Source organism: Rhinatrema bivittatum, chromosome 6 (assembly GCF_901001135.1).
Source record: "Rhinatrema bivittatum chromosome 6, aRhiBiv1.1, whole genome shotgun sequence".
Taxonomy (NCBI): domain Eukaryota; kingdom Metazoa; phylum Chordata; class Amphibia; order Gymnophiona; family Rhinatrematidae; genus Rhinatrema; species Rhinatrema bivittatum.
The window spans coordinates 86968807-86981856 of record NC_042620.1 but is presented as its reverse complement, the minus strand read 5'-3'; the positions used below and the strand labels follow the sequence as shown (position 1 = coordinate 86981856).

Here is a 13050-nt window from a genome sequence, read left to right as displayed (position 1 = left end):
TTAGCAGTAAATTGGTAACCTGTAAGAAGCAGTCAATTATGAAGGTAATTAAATCATAATTCACTTTGCTTAACAAGCAACAAATTTCACTTTAGTTCTTTTTCTGTCCATTTTTGGCCCAGAAGTTTTTTCCTGCTCTTTGGTCTTTTGGCTGAATCAGAAACCGCACCATAAGCCTTCAAATGCAAGTATGCAGGGTATTTCCCATACATCTAAAACCTTCACTAGCATAGCCCTTACACAAATGGTCCTTGGCTGGGAGCTGAATACCACAGTTCCCTATGGATTGTGATTTTTGTGCACCCTTAGTCAGTAGATGTCAGCATTGAGAAAAGGATGGGACCCTGTCCCCAAGGGCTGTGAACGCTGCCTCCACAGCCTAGACCAGGAATGAACCTGGGTCTTCTGCACATCAGTACATTTAACTTTAATTTTGCTTCATTTAACATTACTTCCATAAAATGTAAATATTTATTTTGCATCAGTAATGGTGAGTCTGCGCTGAGTCTAACACGCACAAAAAAAAAAAAAAAAAGTCATACTAGAAACATGACAGGCAAGTAACTTATATCTACAATTAATATGTATGAGATAAATTTGCATGCACTGCCTCCATTGCATGCAAACCTATCTCATTTATATTCATTGCAGATATTCTGAAAACCTGGCCTGTTCGTGACGCTCAAGGATCAAAGTTGGCCACCACTGACTTAAGCCATCAAAGTGCAAGACACAAAATAAATTTTAGGTCAGTTTCACAAATATATTTTTGAGGAAACAAAAGACTACTGGGAAACAGAGAAGAAATGCTATATATCAAAATTTTTTGCTGAGAATTCATTTTTTAAACGAGTACTAAAAAAAAATTCATAAAATAAATATGGAAAACAAAAAACCTGATTTGCACATAATGCAATCTACTGTGCAAAATTCAGAGTTATGCAAAAAACTGTATCTACAATTTATACAGAAAGGAGCACAAGATCCCTGAAACAGGAATAGCTTGGTATGCAATCTCTCTGTTCAGCTATTTGCACTGCTCAGGAATTCTGTACACACACAGACCATGTTTCCTCAAAAAATCTCAACTTTATAGCTCTCCATCTACAAGCAGACCTTCTGCCTATGCGCTACCACAAGAAAAAGTGAAGTCGGTGGTTAAAATGTGGAAAACTTGGAAGACATTAGTTGAACCAGCTATTGCACCTATTGTGCAGAGTTAATCTAACTCTTGGATATATTCAGTTTCTAGCACTGTTGATTGCAGTAACTGCAGTGATTTCAATGAAACTATTTTGGCATATGTTGTGTCTACTACATTCATCCCAAATTCTTTTTTTTCCCTTTTTCACTTCCCAGATAAGTCTTCAGCTCCTTTCTGAATCAAGACCTCATGATAAAGCCTTAGTTTCTGCAAATCCTGCGGACAGCTGAATGAATTACTGATTATTGTGAGCATAAAATTGGAGAAACTTCTCGAATTTATTTATTTATTTTAACATTTTTCTACACCGTCGTTTGGTGGGGACAGTCACAACGGTTTACATTAAGGCACATAAAAATGATGCTAAAGTATCTTAAGTTACATAGGTGCCATTTAAGGATCGGTAACATCGTTTGTAAATAATATTAATTGGTAAGTGTAATGAGTCATGTCCAATTCTCATTGTAACAGTTTAGGATACTAGATTACCTTTATCATTGTACTTTTACCCTTTATTGCTGAATACAGTCCCAAAAATATCACTATATTTTTTCATCCTATAAGTTAATTCAAAGGGAAAACAAAAGATAAACTTTTGATTTCAACATGATGTACCAAGTTTTGCATCACATTGAGAATATTATAATTAGGGAAATAGAGAGATGGAGCCTTAGGCAATAACCTCTCTACCAGATTTCTGCTCAGTATCATGCAGGTCACTGTGTATGAAGTAGAATAAATGACAATTTTTGGCATCAGAAGGGAAAATTTCAATGGCTTCTCAGGGAGCAAATGTAATGCCTGTGATACAACTCATTCTGCCACCTCTGTTCACTCACAATTTTACTTTTATGTGACAATGATTTTCCACTATTAAGAGAGTTTGTTATCCAAGTCTCTCGCAAGGAACCCTTGTGCCCACTGTCAGCCTCACATGTCTTTCTTAATAATCAAAAACTATGCAAACGTCATCTCCTTCTCCCTCTTCTCAAATTATATATATATATTTAAAAAAAAATTTAATTTATTTTTTTATTTTTTTAATAAAACATGGTAAGAGTTCAAGTTCTAGACATACCCTACAACAACAATTCCCTCAGGATTCCTTAGTATGTTACAGGCACCAAAATTGTGCAAACATGTCTCTGCAGGCATGGTGGGGAGTCCATTACAATGACAAGCAGCTAAAGATCTACAAAAAGCAGGATGCTAGTATGGAAAATATGGGCCGCAAAGCACTTTTATATAAGAAGAGTAACTGTAATTGAAAGGCTGCTTAGAGAGGCAATGAAACACTGTTAGAAAGAAATGTGTTTCTGTGACTGAGGAGTTCAGATGTACAAAGACATTAGAATAGAGTTTGACAAAAGTTTTCAGTTTAAGATGAATTGCTGCTTTGACTTCCTGGAAGCCAACTGTATCCCAGATGTTGATCCTTTGAGCTGCCAATGCTGCCTGACAAAAGAACTACCAGCTGCTGCCACTAATCAACAAACTATTGCCTGTCCAAAAAAAGTCCCTAAAGCTTTTTGGTCCTCTAAAGAATAGAATTTATTTCCTAGTATAATCCAAAACAGAAGACATTACTGCCCAGCTATCCTGTTTCCAAGTCCAGTCCCATTTGGTCTAGGAATTTACAAAGTTAGTTTGCAGTTTAAAATGTCAATAACTTTGTTGCTACATGTCAAAAAGCTGTTTAAATTAACAGCTTGAGGAGCAGCTGTAAACTCTAGATTCAAATGGTGCTACTGGAATTAAGTGACCATGGGCTTTCAGCCTCCTTTCCAGAAGATGTAAGAGAGAAACAGAAATGCTATCCAATAATACAGTAAATTACATACTGGAAGGAGCAAATGATGTAATCAAAAACCCAAACATACTCTACAGCTAATGTGGCCAACAGGGCAGCAGAAAGTCTGCTTAATCTTTACTGGTGTCTTTTTTTCAATACTCCTGTGCATTATTTATAAGGCTGCATGCTTGACGTGACTATTGCAAAAGTTGCAAATGCTATGGATCAGGTCTTTAAAAAAATATATATAATATTCACCAGTATGAGGCATCTACTAGGCAAAAACTGTACAAAGGGAGCTAGAAATAAATGCAACAGTAAAAATGCTTCCTCCAACTCTCTTGCACAATAAATACTATCTTCACTTTTACAGTTTTGTTACCCTTTTTTTTGTGACTTCTGGAAATTTCAGGCAGCTTCTAATTTTTTTCTTCCCTTGCTACCCTCTACTCATCACCATAACAGCTGCAAGATTGTAATTGCCCATTTCTCCATCTTAGCACTTTTTGACATGGCTTTTCAGTCCTATCTCAGCTTAATATACATTTTTTCTTTCGCCTAACAGCTGGCTAAACTTGTGAGTTGATCCAATTTCATAATGTATTTATTTTCCATTATGCAACTCAAAACTAACAATTTATCTACTGTTGCCATGTACTAATACATTGCAAAATGGCATGGGAAACGTATATGGTTATGGAGAAGACAAGAAGCGCAGTAAATTGTATCATATTGTATAACAGTAATTTCAATAAAGCTAATGAAAAGTAAGATTTCACATCTTTTGGGACTAGAGAAGAGTTTTCCAGTTTCCTTTACAGCAGAAGGATAGATGTGACTGGCAGCTGCAACATTACAAAAAAATAAAGGCACCAGCAGTCCGTGTTCTCCGTTTCAGTACCTGCAAATTATGATCCTGTTACAATTTTAAGCCCAAATTTTACAGGGCTTGTTGACCATATAACATATACTATATCATTTAAAGATATGAATGCATGTATGTAAAAATGTTAAAGTCGTTTGTGTTACAGAAACATTGCAACTTAAGACTGTCAGATTAATCAATTTTGCCTGAAAACTACTGAAAGTGTCTTAAAAAATAGTTTGGGAATTTTAGCTTAGACAAATGGCTTCCTAATATGGCTCTTGAAAACTGTTAGAATTTTTTTTTTGACCAGCAGTTTCCTCCTGGCTCCTACGTACTTCCAACTCAAATCGGACCCAAGGCTGGTATCTGATGCTATGAGCCTTCATTCGCAATCACCAGGGGATTTTCTCCCTATTTAATATTCCTCCATACCACCTACATACTTGGTGTGGTTATTGTAGTGATGGTCCTGGGTCCACATGGTCATGCACCAGGGCTCCTTCTGGAACCCTGCAATCATGGGCAGCAGATCCAACTCTTGAGATTGAACTGGAGACCTTCTGCAGGGTAGTCTCCATGGAGCCAGCGTTGGTCATTTTAATGAACAGCAGATGTGTCTTCATTCTTGAATATGACGACACCGCATACATACAGGAGTGAAAGGTATAGCCGAAATGAGCAGCTGTAAAGTGCTCCAGGCTTCACAGAACACTCCCTCAGTCTTACCTACTTTATAAATCTTAATTGTGCTTTATGATACATACCCAAATTTTTTTTGTTTGCCTTTCCACTTTCTCGGCTCTTTTTCAACACGGCCTTTAGCATTTTGCAGTTCTTTTATTCCTAGGAAAAATAAATCATTTTTAATGAGTTGCTCTCTGTTGGTACCTACGGTATGTATAATTTTTTTCTTTTTTGTTAAAAATAAAAAAATCAAAAACAAGCATTAACCATACACATGAGATGTGCTAGGAAGCTACAATCACTTTTCCAAGTCCAGATTTATCAAAGCAAGTACTGATGCTCCAAAGAATGTTTTCAACTGTATATTCACAATGATTAAGAGATATGTATCTTGGTATAAAAGAAGAGAACATGTTTTACTTGGCAATTTTCTTTCCATCAACTCTGAAAAATAGTTAGGATCCGTGGGTACCTCAGGGGATGCAAAACCACAATTGGGATGGAGGCTCACCTTAGCAAAATCCTTTAGCTCCTCCTCTTCTATCTGCAGCATTGGCAGTTTGAGCATTTACTCAGCTAAACATATATCACAGACATACAAAGCGACTAAACAGAGAGTCAAAATAAAATGCACTCGGCAGCAGTCTAAGGCAGAGAGTGGAAGAATAAAGAAGATAAAGGCAATATATGAAATCACTTCCCAGCTATCAAAAACTTATGCACACATTATTTGACATAAAAAATAAACAAGAAGCCATTAAACCAACATACAAGGTGGGACAGTCCATTTGGAAGCAACAGAAAACTGGCAGCTATAATTCTATTACCCTCAGGCAACAGTCCGTGCTAATGGGACATGAGTACCTCAGCAGTAGCACACAGACAGGCCGATTCAGTAAAGACAGAGGCAGAACAGGCGCTCCGTGCTGAGCAGCCGCTCTCCCAATGTGCGCCCAGCTACCTCTCCTGGGCACATGATCCTATATTTAAAAGTGGGGTTGAGCTAAAAAGAGGCACTAGGGACGATTACACACTCATAGCGCCTCCTTGACCCAGGAGAGGTGGCTGTGTCAGTGGGTTCAGGAAACGAACGCTCAATTTTATGAGCGTCGGTTTGCCAAACTGTTGACAGCAATCAGTTAGGAAAACGGATGCCGGTAAAATTGAGCATCTGTTCTCCTAAACAGACCGGTCTACATATTTTTAAATTTATTTATTTTAATATTTTTGGAGGGTGTACAGAAAAGCATTATTTTCAACTTTCCTGTACACTTTTCTGGACTGCTCATAAATTGAGCGTAAAATGTGTGAATTGGCCGCACATTTTACTTTCTGAATCCCGGGTGACTAATAGCCTCATCAACATTCATTTGCATATGATGAGCGCTATTAGTTTTCAGGGAGTTTGGCCGTGTGTTTGAGGCACTAAACCCAGACTGCACTTTACAGAATCGGCCTGAGAGTTGTACTCAAATAGTACAATTACTACTACTGTATTTTTGATCTAGCAGTTTCCTCCTGTTCCTCTGGGCTTGCAGCTCAATCGGAATTGACCTCTAATGGGCAATAGCACCCTCAGCTTTAATTTACAACTAACTCGCACTCTGTTCCTGGCTACACAACATTACTGCCAAAAACAAGATTGTTTTATCTAGGGATAAACAAACCCTAAAAGCAAAAAACAAGATTATCAGAGCCATCATAATCTTACAGAACCCTCTCAAAGAAAACTGGAAAATGGAACATAAATATACACTACTAATCCAGAACTAGAACAAAATTCTTTGAAAAGTATGCTTTAAGCAGACATTCCATCTCAAAGCAGCATAGGAGGACAAACCTGCTAAGGTTTAAATTCAGAGCATGAGTTTGCTTGCACCAGGAAACACTGGAACAGACTCCTGAGAAAATTTTGCTTTAAGAACTGGGATGATCATCTCTTGAAGCAAGAGATTGTCTCACAGGATAGTAGCATTGGTCTTTTCTTACAGAATCACTGAGCTCATGAAGAAGTGAAAGGGAGGAGATAAACCAACTAGTGTGTACCCACACCCAATCAGATGTGCCATGGAAAAAAGTCACCACCGCTGGATGTTCAGATTCAAGTCACCACGTGGATTCTACTCTTAACACCTCACAGCAACGCAAACACCAGTGCTAGCTCTTAAACATCTAGGAGATCCTGAGAATATGTACTATCATGCATGCCTCTTCCTGGCTAAAGCATAAGCCCAAGTGTGGTAATTAATAGGCAGCATGAAGGGTATAGATAGTTTGGCCTGCTTTGTATAGCACACACATTGCACTCAGTACTTCCTCATCTTCCCTGCGCTGAGCTGCCTCCTTTGAGTTCTTCCAGCCTCTGACTTATCTCCAGCCAAAGTGAGATGGTGAGAAAATGCACTGAGCACTGGATGAGACTCACTGGAGCTCTTGCAACCACATACGGCAGCCAAGGTAACTAACGCCTAGATTCATCATTCCACTACAAAAAAATAAACAAGAAGCCATTAAATATAGTGGAATGATGAGCAGAGAGGAAAAAAGGGGCGGGGCAATAGAGAACAGGTGGCCACATCGCAGCGGTGCATTTTTGCCTGCTGCACACTATCACCCCCCTAGCACCAATGAAATAGCTGTAGATATTTATGGCGCTACTGCGAGCAATAATGTGCGATACATTAGGCCCCTAATTTTCCTAAACCCTGCCTAACCCCCGCCCAAACTCCTCCCCTTTCCCTAATTTATATTTTCGAATCGTGATAGTCGTTAACATGTGCATTAGGGCATTATCGCGTATGGCAACGCCTTAAAGCACATAACGGCCCATCACGATTTGAAATATGACCCTCTCACTTAGCTGGCTGCCCGCATCACACCAACTTCTCTCTTAACCTGCACTTGTATATAGAGGGAGTTGGTCTTTTGTGATGGGTTCATATGTGCCTCCGCCCCTTCCCTCCCTTTGTTTTAAAATATATAAGAGAGACTGATGGGGCTTTTGGTGTTTCCCTAGCTATTCTTTTGTCTGTATTACCTTCTCCATAGAGAATGGTGTGCCAAACATTTCTGTTAATGTAGGTGAGCCTTGGGCTTCACATGCTTGGGAAACACTGAGATAAGACTATCAGATAATCTTCCATTGCCACTTGCTGACTTGCTCCAGATAAGGGGAAAGTTTCTTAACCTACTTCCTACTTCTTAGGGTCTCAGGACTAGGCTTAATGGCCTTTACTGCTGCCTGACCCAATTATGGTATCCCCTGCAGCCTCTGGAGGGCTAAAAAGGCTGCATTAGCCAAAACCTCTTATTCTGGAACTATTAAAAAAAAAAAAAAAAAAAAGAAAGGGAAACACTTGTTTTAAATATTCAAAGAAAGCCACTGCTGCAATAGAGTCTTGCTGGAGACAAAAAGGAAGAAGGCTTGAGGTTTAGAAATGAGGAGCAATAACCGATGAGTTTCGCCTTGCTGACTGCTAATGGAGATACTGGTCTTTAGCAACTCCAGCGAGATTCATAGGTACTGACTATATTAGAGGAGTGTAATTAGAAGCGAAAAAAAAAAAAGCATTCTCCACATTCCACATGTAATTAAGGTTACAAGGCTAAACCTGGATAAATTACAGTAACATATTCTAGCAACAGAATGCTTGGCTCCTAAGCAGCCTTCAAGAGGAAGAAAGCACAGCAAGCTGCATCTTTGAAGCATTATACGTATTTTATTTTAAATATTACTGATATCAGCTCTCAAGCATTCCCCCCAAAAGCCTGCTAAGAAAAGCTCAAGGTTTACTAGCATGAGGCCATACAGCTACTGTGCAGCTCTTCCCCCAGACTCACATTCTCATTTGTGTGCCAAGCGCTGTCAGGTGCCACCATTAAGAATGGACTACTGTGTGAGCAGGCTGTACAGACATGCTTGTTCAAATTTACTGTCTCCTCAGGACATGCTGTCCAGACAGAAATGGGATGTGAAGATATGAACAAAGGACTAAGCAGCAGTTTTGCAAAATATCTTCAACAGAAGCGGCCCTGAGAGCAGCCACTGAAGTCGCCATGGCTTTCATCTGATTATCTTAAATGGAGTTTAATCTGTAAGTTTGCCAGCACATAACAGTGTCCTATGCAGTCCACTAGCCAGTTGAACGAAGTTGACAACTGCCCTTCCCAATCTATTGGGCTCAAAAGACGCAAACAGTTGAGAAGCTTAACAGTGAGGTTGAGTCCTCTTTAGGTAATACATCAAGGCTCTCTTACAGTGCAAGGAGTGAAAACCCAATTGCTTTTGTGCACTTGTGGTTCCAGAAAGAACATAGGAAGCACAATAGCTTTATTAATGTGATATGTAGATATCACTTTCGGAAGGAACATGGGGCGAGTTTGTAGAACTACTCTTATAAAAACAAGTGAACATAAGAATATAAGATTTAACATACTGGGTCAGACCAAAGGTCCATCAAGCCCAGTATCCTGTTTCCAACAGTGGCCAAGTCAGGTCAAAAGTACCTGGCAGGATCCCTAAGTCCGTCTTCCATGTTTAAGAAAGACTGGTGTGGTGTATTGTCTTCCGAAAGACACAGTGGACGCAGTTTTTGAAGTGTTTCAAAGAGGTACTGCGTGGTATAAAATTGGTGATGCTGTATCCTATTGGTAAGCATAGAGGAAAGATAGATCCTTTTTCCAAAATCATCTAGGGCTTTATTTTCTCTTCCCGGTGGTGTGTTCGAATGCAATTTATTCCGTTTTGCTTTGGACAAGGCTGATTCTACCACAACGTATTGGTGGGGTAGTTGCGCAGATTCGTAAATTATTGAGTTGTGCATCTTATATTTGATATCAATTTTCCTTGAAGTGGCCGGTGATGAAAAAGGGGTTTTCCAGATTTTGAATAGTAGATTTTCCAAGACAGAATGAGGTTCTGTCTTGGAAAATCTTGGAGCAGTGGGTTCGGGAGGAGATTCGAATATCTTTAATATTCCGAGCATTTCTGCTCTGCGGTCTAGTATTCTTCCCATTTCTATCTGAAGAAGGCTGCCCACTTTCTCAACAAATTTAGCATATGTTAAGTCCTCCGGAGGAGAATACGGTTCAGGTAACCCTTCTTGAGGGTCAGATGGCATTCCCGTTGAAGAGTTTAGAGACTGAACTGATTCTGGAGAACCTGGGCTTGTAGGTTGAGTTGGAGCATCCGATTTCACCGGTTCTAGAGGTTGTACACCAAGGGGTGATACAGGAGAATCCTTTGGAGAATGTTGTGGTGGTAATTCCTTTGTTTTTTCCAGTTCTTGGAAGAAAGAGTTGAGAATATCTGAGATTTTCGTCATAGTAGATGCCGCCAAAGTACCCTGTGGAGGAATATGCAACTTTTGCTTTGGGTGTTTTGTTGGAATTGCCGCAAGCAAAATATCCTCCGGTGCTTTTCGCTTGTGTTGACCCTTGAGGGGGTATAACTGGCAAAGGGTGAATACGTTTTGCTAATGACATTTGTAAAGAAGAAGAACGTCTCTTGTCTCTCGAAAGTGATGAGAGACTGGCCAAAGAAGTATCACTCGGAGAACGGCCTGATGATAGAGAATCTGATGCTGAGAAGCCTTCAATGTCTACCTCAGATCTTGAAGTACTTCTTGATCTTATTATTGGCCTTGTGGAAGTAATATGGTGTGCTTCATGGCAATGTTTGCCCAATAGACTTCTTTCTGGTGATTGAAGGTGCATTGTTTTTGCACCATGAGTTGTCTGAGCATCTCGAATTATTCTATGCTCCGTGGGTGCGTCGTGTGATTTGCTTCGCGCCTTATGTGCTCCATGTGTCTTAGCTTGATGCACAATTGCTTTGTGCGCCACGCCTGCTCCGTGTGCCGTATGATGCATCGAAGATGCGTCGTGATGGCGATGCACCGTGCCTCCTGTGTCCTGAGGAGTCGTATTTTGATTTCGACGACGCAGACGGCGCAAGCTCCGACGAAATGCCTTCTGGTGATTTGCACCGTAGCTCCTCTGTCGAATCCCCGACTTTTGTACGAGGCCTTGAGGGTGTATGAGACCCTGGCCTGTAGCGCTTCTCGGGCCTGTCCAGCCCGGCTGGTCCCAGCGAGGATGCTCACTTCGGGTGAGCCTTACCCGATTTTGCTGGTCCTGGCAAAGAGTGTATGGAAGATGGTGGGGCCGAGGATCCCGTATGGAGCCCTTCCATCTTCGCGGCTCGGTGTCGCTGGGCCATCGGGGACATCCTGCCGCAGACCCGGCACGACATTTGGTCGTGGTCTGGGCCTAAGCAAATGTAGCAATAATTATGTCCATCCGTGATGGACATAATTTTGCCACATTGGCAATATTTGAAACCAGACGGCTTCGGAGCCATCTGGGATGTGATATCTTGGGAAAAAATTTGACAAAAAAAGTTAGTCAGCTAAGAGAAAAAACACCCCGCGCGCGAAAGGGCTCGTGGAAAAAAGAAACTGAAGAGCTGAGAGAACCGCGCGGGAAGACAACCGCTCAGACGCACAGAGTTTCAAAACTCTGTGACAAGCTAAGAGAAACTCTGCCTACCCGGGATCGCGGCGCTCTCCCAGACAGCATGGCTAATTCAGCCCTGCTATCAACGGGAAATAACTTTTTAGCTGAAATTACAAGTTATTTGTAAGAAAGCTAGAACATGACAGCTGCAAGACCTATAGAGGATAACTGCTTGTCAATCAGACACATGAAGCACAACACTAGGCTGGGAGAGGTAGTGACTGATAACTAGCCAGCCCCCAGAGAACTTTCAGTTGTCACACAATGGCCTCTTTACAAATAAGGTTTTAAATAAAATTATAACCACCCAGGTGCCCAGTAAGAATTTTCATAAAGGCCTGTCAAAGTGCTACTTTTCAAAAGAAGACTTTTAGTATGATGTTCCTTGTAATTTTTTTTTCTTAAATCTCAGTTTATACTATCAAGCATGGCACATATGCTTAAGAGTCAAATTATTTTCTATTAATTAAGGAATAGATGTATTGCTTTAGAGGCCAGAGAGGAGCCAGAAATACATAGGTATGCAGGAAAGTCAGATAAATATCTTATTTGTTATCCTGAGTTTAAAAAGCAGCTCCTCAGAAGCTATCATGGAGACAAACAGGCCAATAATAAATATATAAAGAAGGATTTTTTGCAAGCCACTCTCCTTGGGCTGGAATCATTATCTGCCTCATTAAACTATGCATGTCTCATATTCCTTTTCAGATATGCAAAATCATTCTGATGTCATTAACATCTGGAACTAGGCAGAGATAAGACACAGGGCATGCTTAAGAAGAGATGTCAGCATGATCTAAGATCAAGAAGCCAAAGAAAGCTTGCCTACACTAAAATCACAACCCTGCCTCGTTTCAGCACTTTCTCATTTAACTGGCCCAGCTGCAGATGGCACAATGAGAGAAATAGCCAGTAATAAGACAGCCATAGAAAATACCTTCGGGGGGAAAAAATCACTATCAGTCACAACAGCTTAGCAAGGTATAAAGCATGAATAACTCTTAGCATGGGTGAAAACTTATCTGTACAATGTTTTCTTTTCTCTATCATTGAATGAACATGGTCCTGCCCATTAAGGAAAAGCACAGACCATTCAATATTCAACCCCTGCATTGTTTTTTTCCCCCATTATGCCTTCCTAAACCAGGGCACTATACAACCAATTACAAATTATAGGTCCATGTCCCAAAGGGCTTACTATCTAAATGTTATTTAGATTTTTATATTCCACTTTTCACAATTTTTTTTTCAGGACTTCAAAGTGGATTACATTCAGGTACTGTAGGTATTTCCCTATCTCCAGAGGGCTTACAATCTAAGTTTGTACCTGAGGCAATGGAGGGTAAAGGTAAAGGAAGGAGTAGCCTAGTGGTTAGAGCAGTGGGCTATGAACCAGGAGACCAGGGTTTGAGTCCCGCTGTTGCTCCTTGTGACCTTGGGCAAGTCACATTGCCTCAGGTACAAACTTAGATTGTAAGCCCTCTGAATGTAAACCAATGTGATATCTCATCTCAGATCAAATGTCAGTATAATAAATAAATAAAATAAATAAAGTGACTTAAACCCTGGTCCCCTGATTCATAGCTCGCTGTTCTAACCACTAGGCTATTCCTGCAGTAAATGGGAGGAGTGTCAGTGGGAGAAGCTGGATTTGAATCCACAGCACTAACACAACACAGGACAGGGAAACTGAGCCTTATTTGCCCCACTGAAGGGATCTAACTTTGTCACACTACCTTGTAGGTCTCAACATAGGAAACATCCAGAATTCAATCCCTAATGCAGGAATCTATGCATTTATATATGCCACACCTGCCAGGACCTTGCCTAGCACATGAGATTGCTCACATTAGGACAATTAATTACATGATGATAAGCTCTGCTCACTTCCCAATGTTTCAGCAGCATGCAGGAATAAATGCACAGAATATACAAAGAAATTGGCACCTAACTTCATCTCCAAACTCCCTGAAAGAAACCACCAAA

General features: G+C 40.4%; 1 protein-coding gene across 5 annotated transcripts in view; it reads right to left on the bottom strand.

Annotated features, from left to right (window-relative positions):
- TANC1 (tetratricopeptide repeat, ankyrin repeat and coiled-coil containing 1) overlaps positions 1-13050 on the bottom strand; it is a 408770-nt gene that overhangs the window by 302430 nt on the left and 93290 nt on the right. For all 5 annotated transcript variants that reach the window (XM_029605548.1, XM_029605546.1, XM_029605545.1 and 2 more), the window contains one exon: positions 4629-4707. In XM_029605548.1, coding sequence (XP_029461408.1) covers positions 4629-4689 — 61 coding nt within the window. In that variant the 5' untranslated portion in view covers positions 4690-4707. The remainder of the gene's footprint in view (positions 1-4628; positions 4708-13050) is intronic.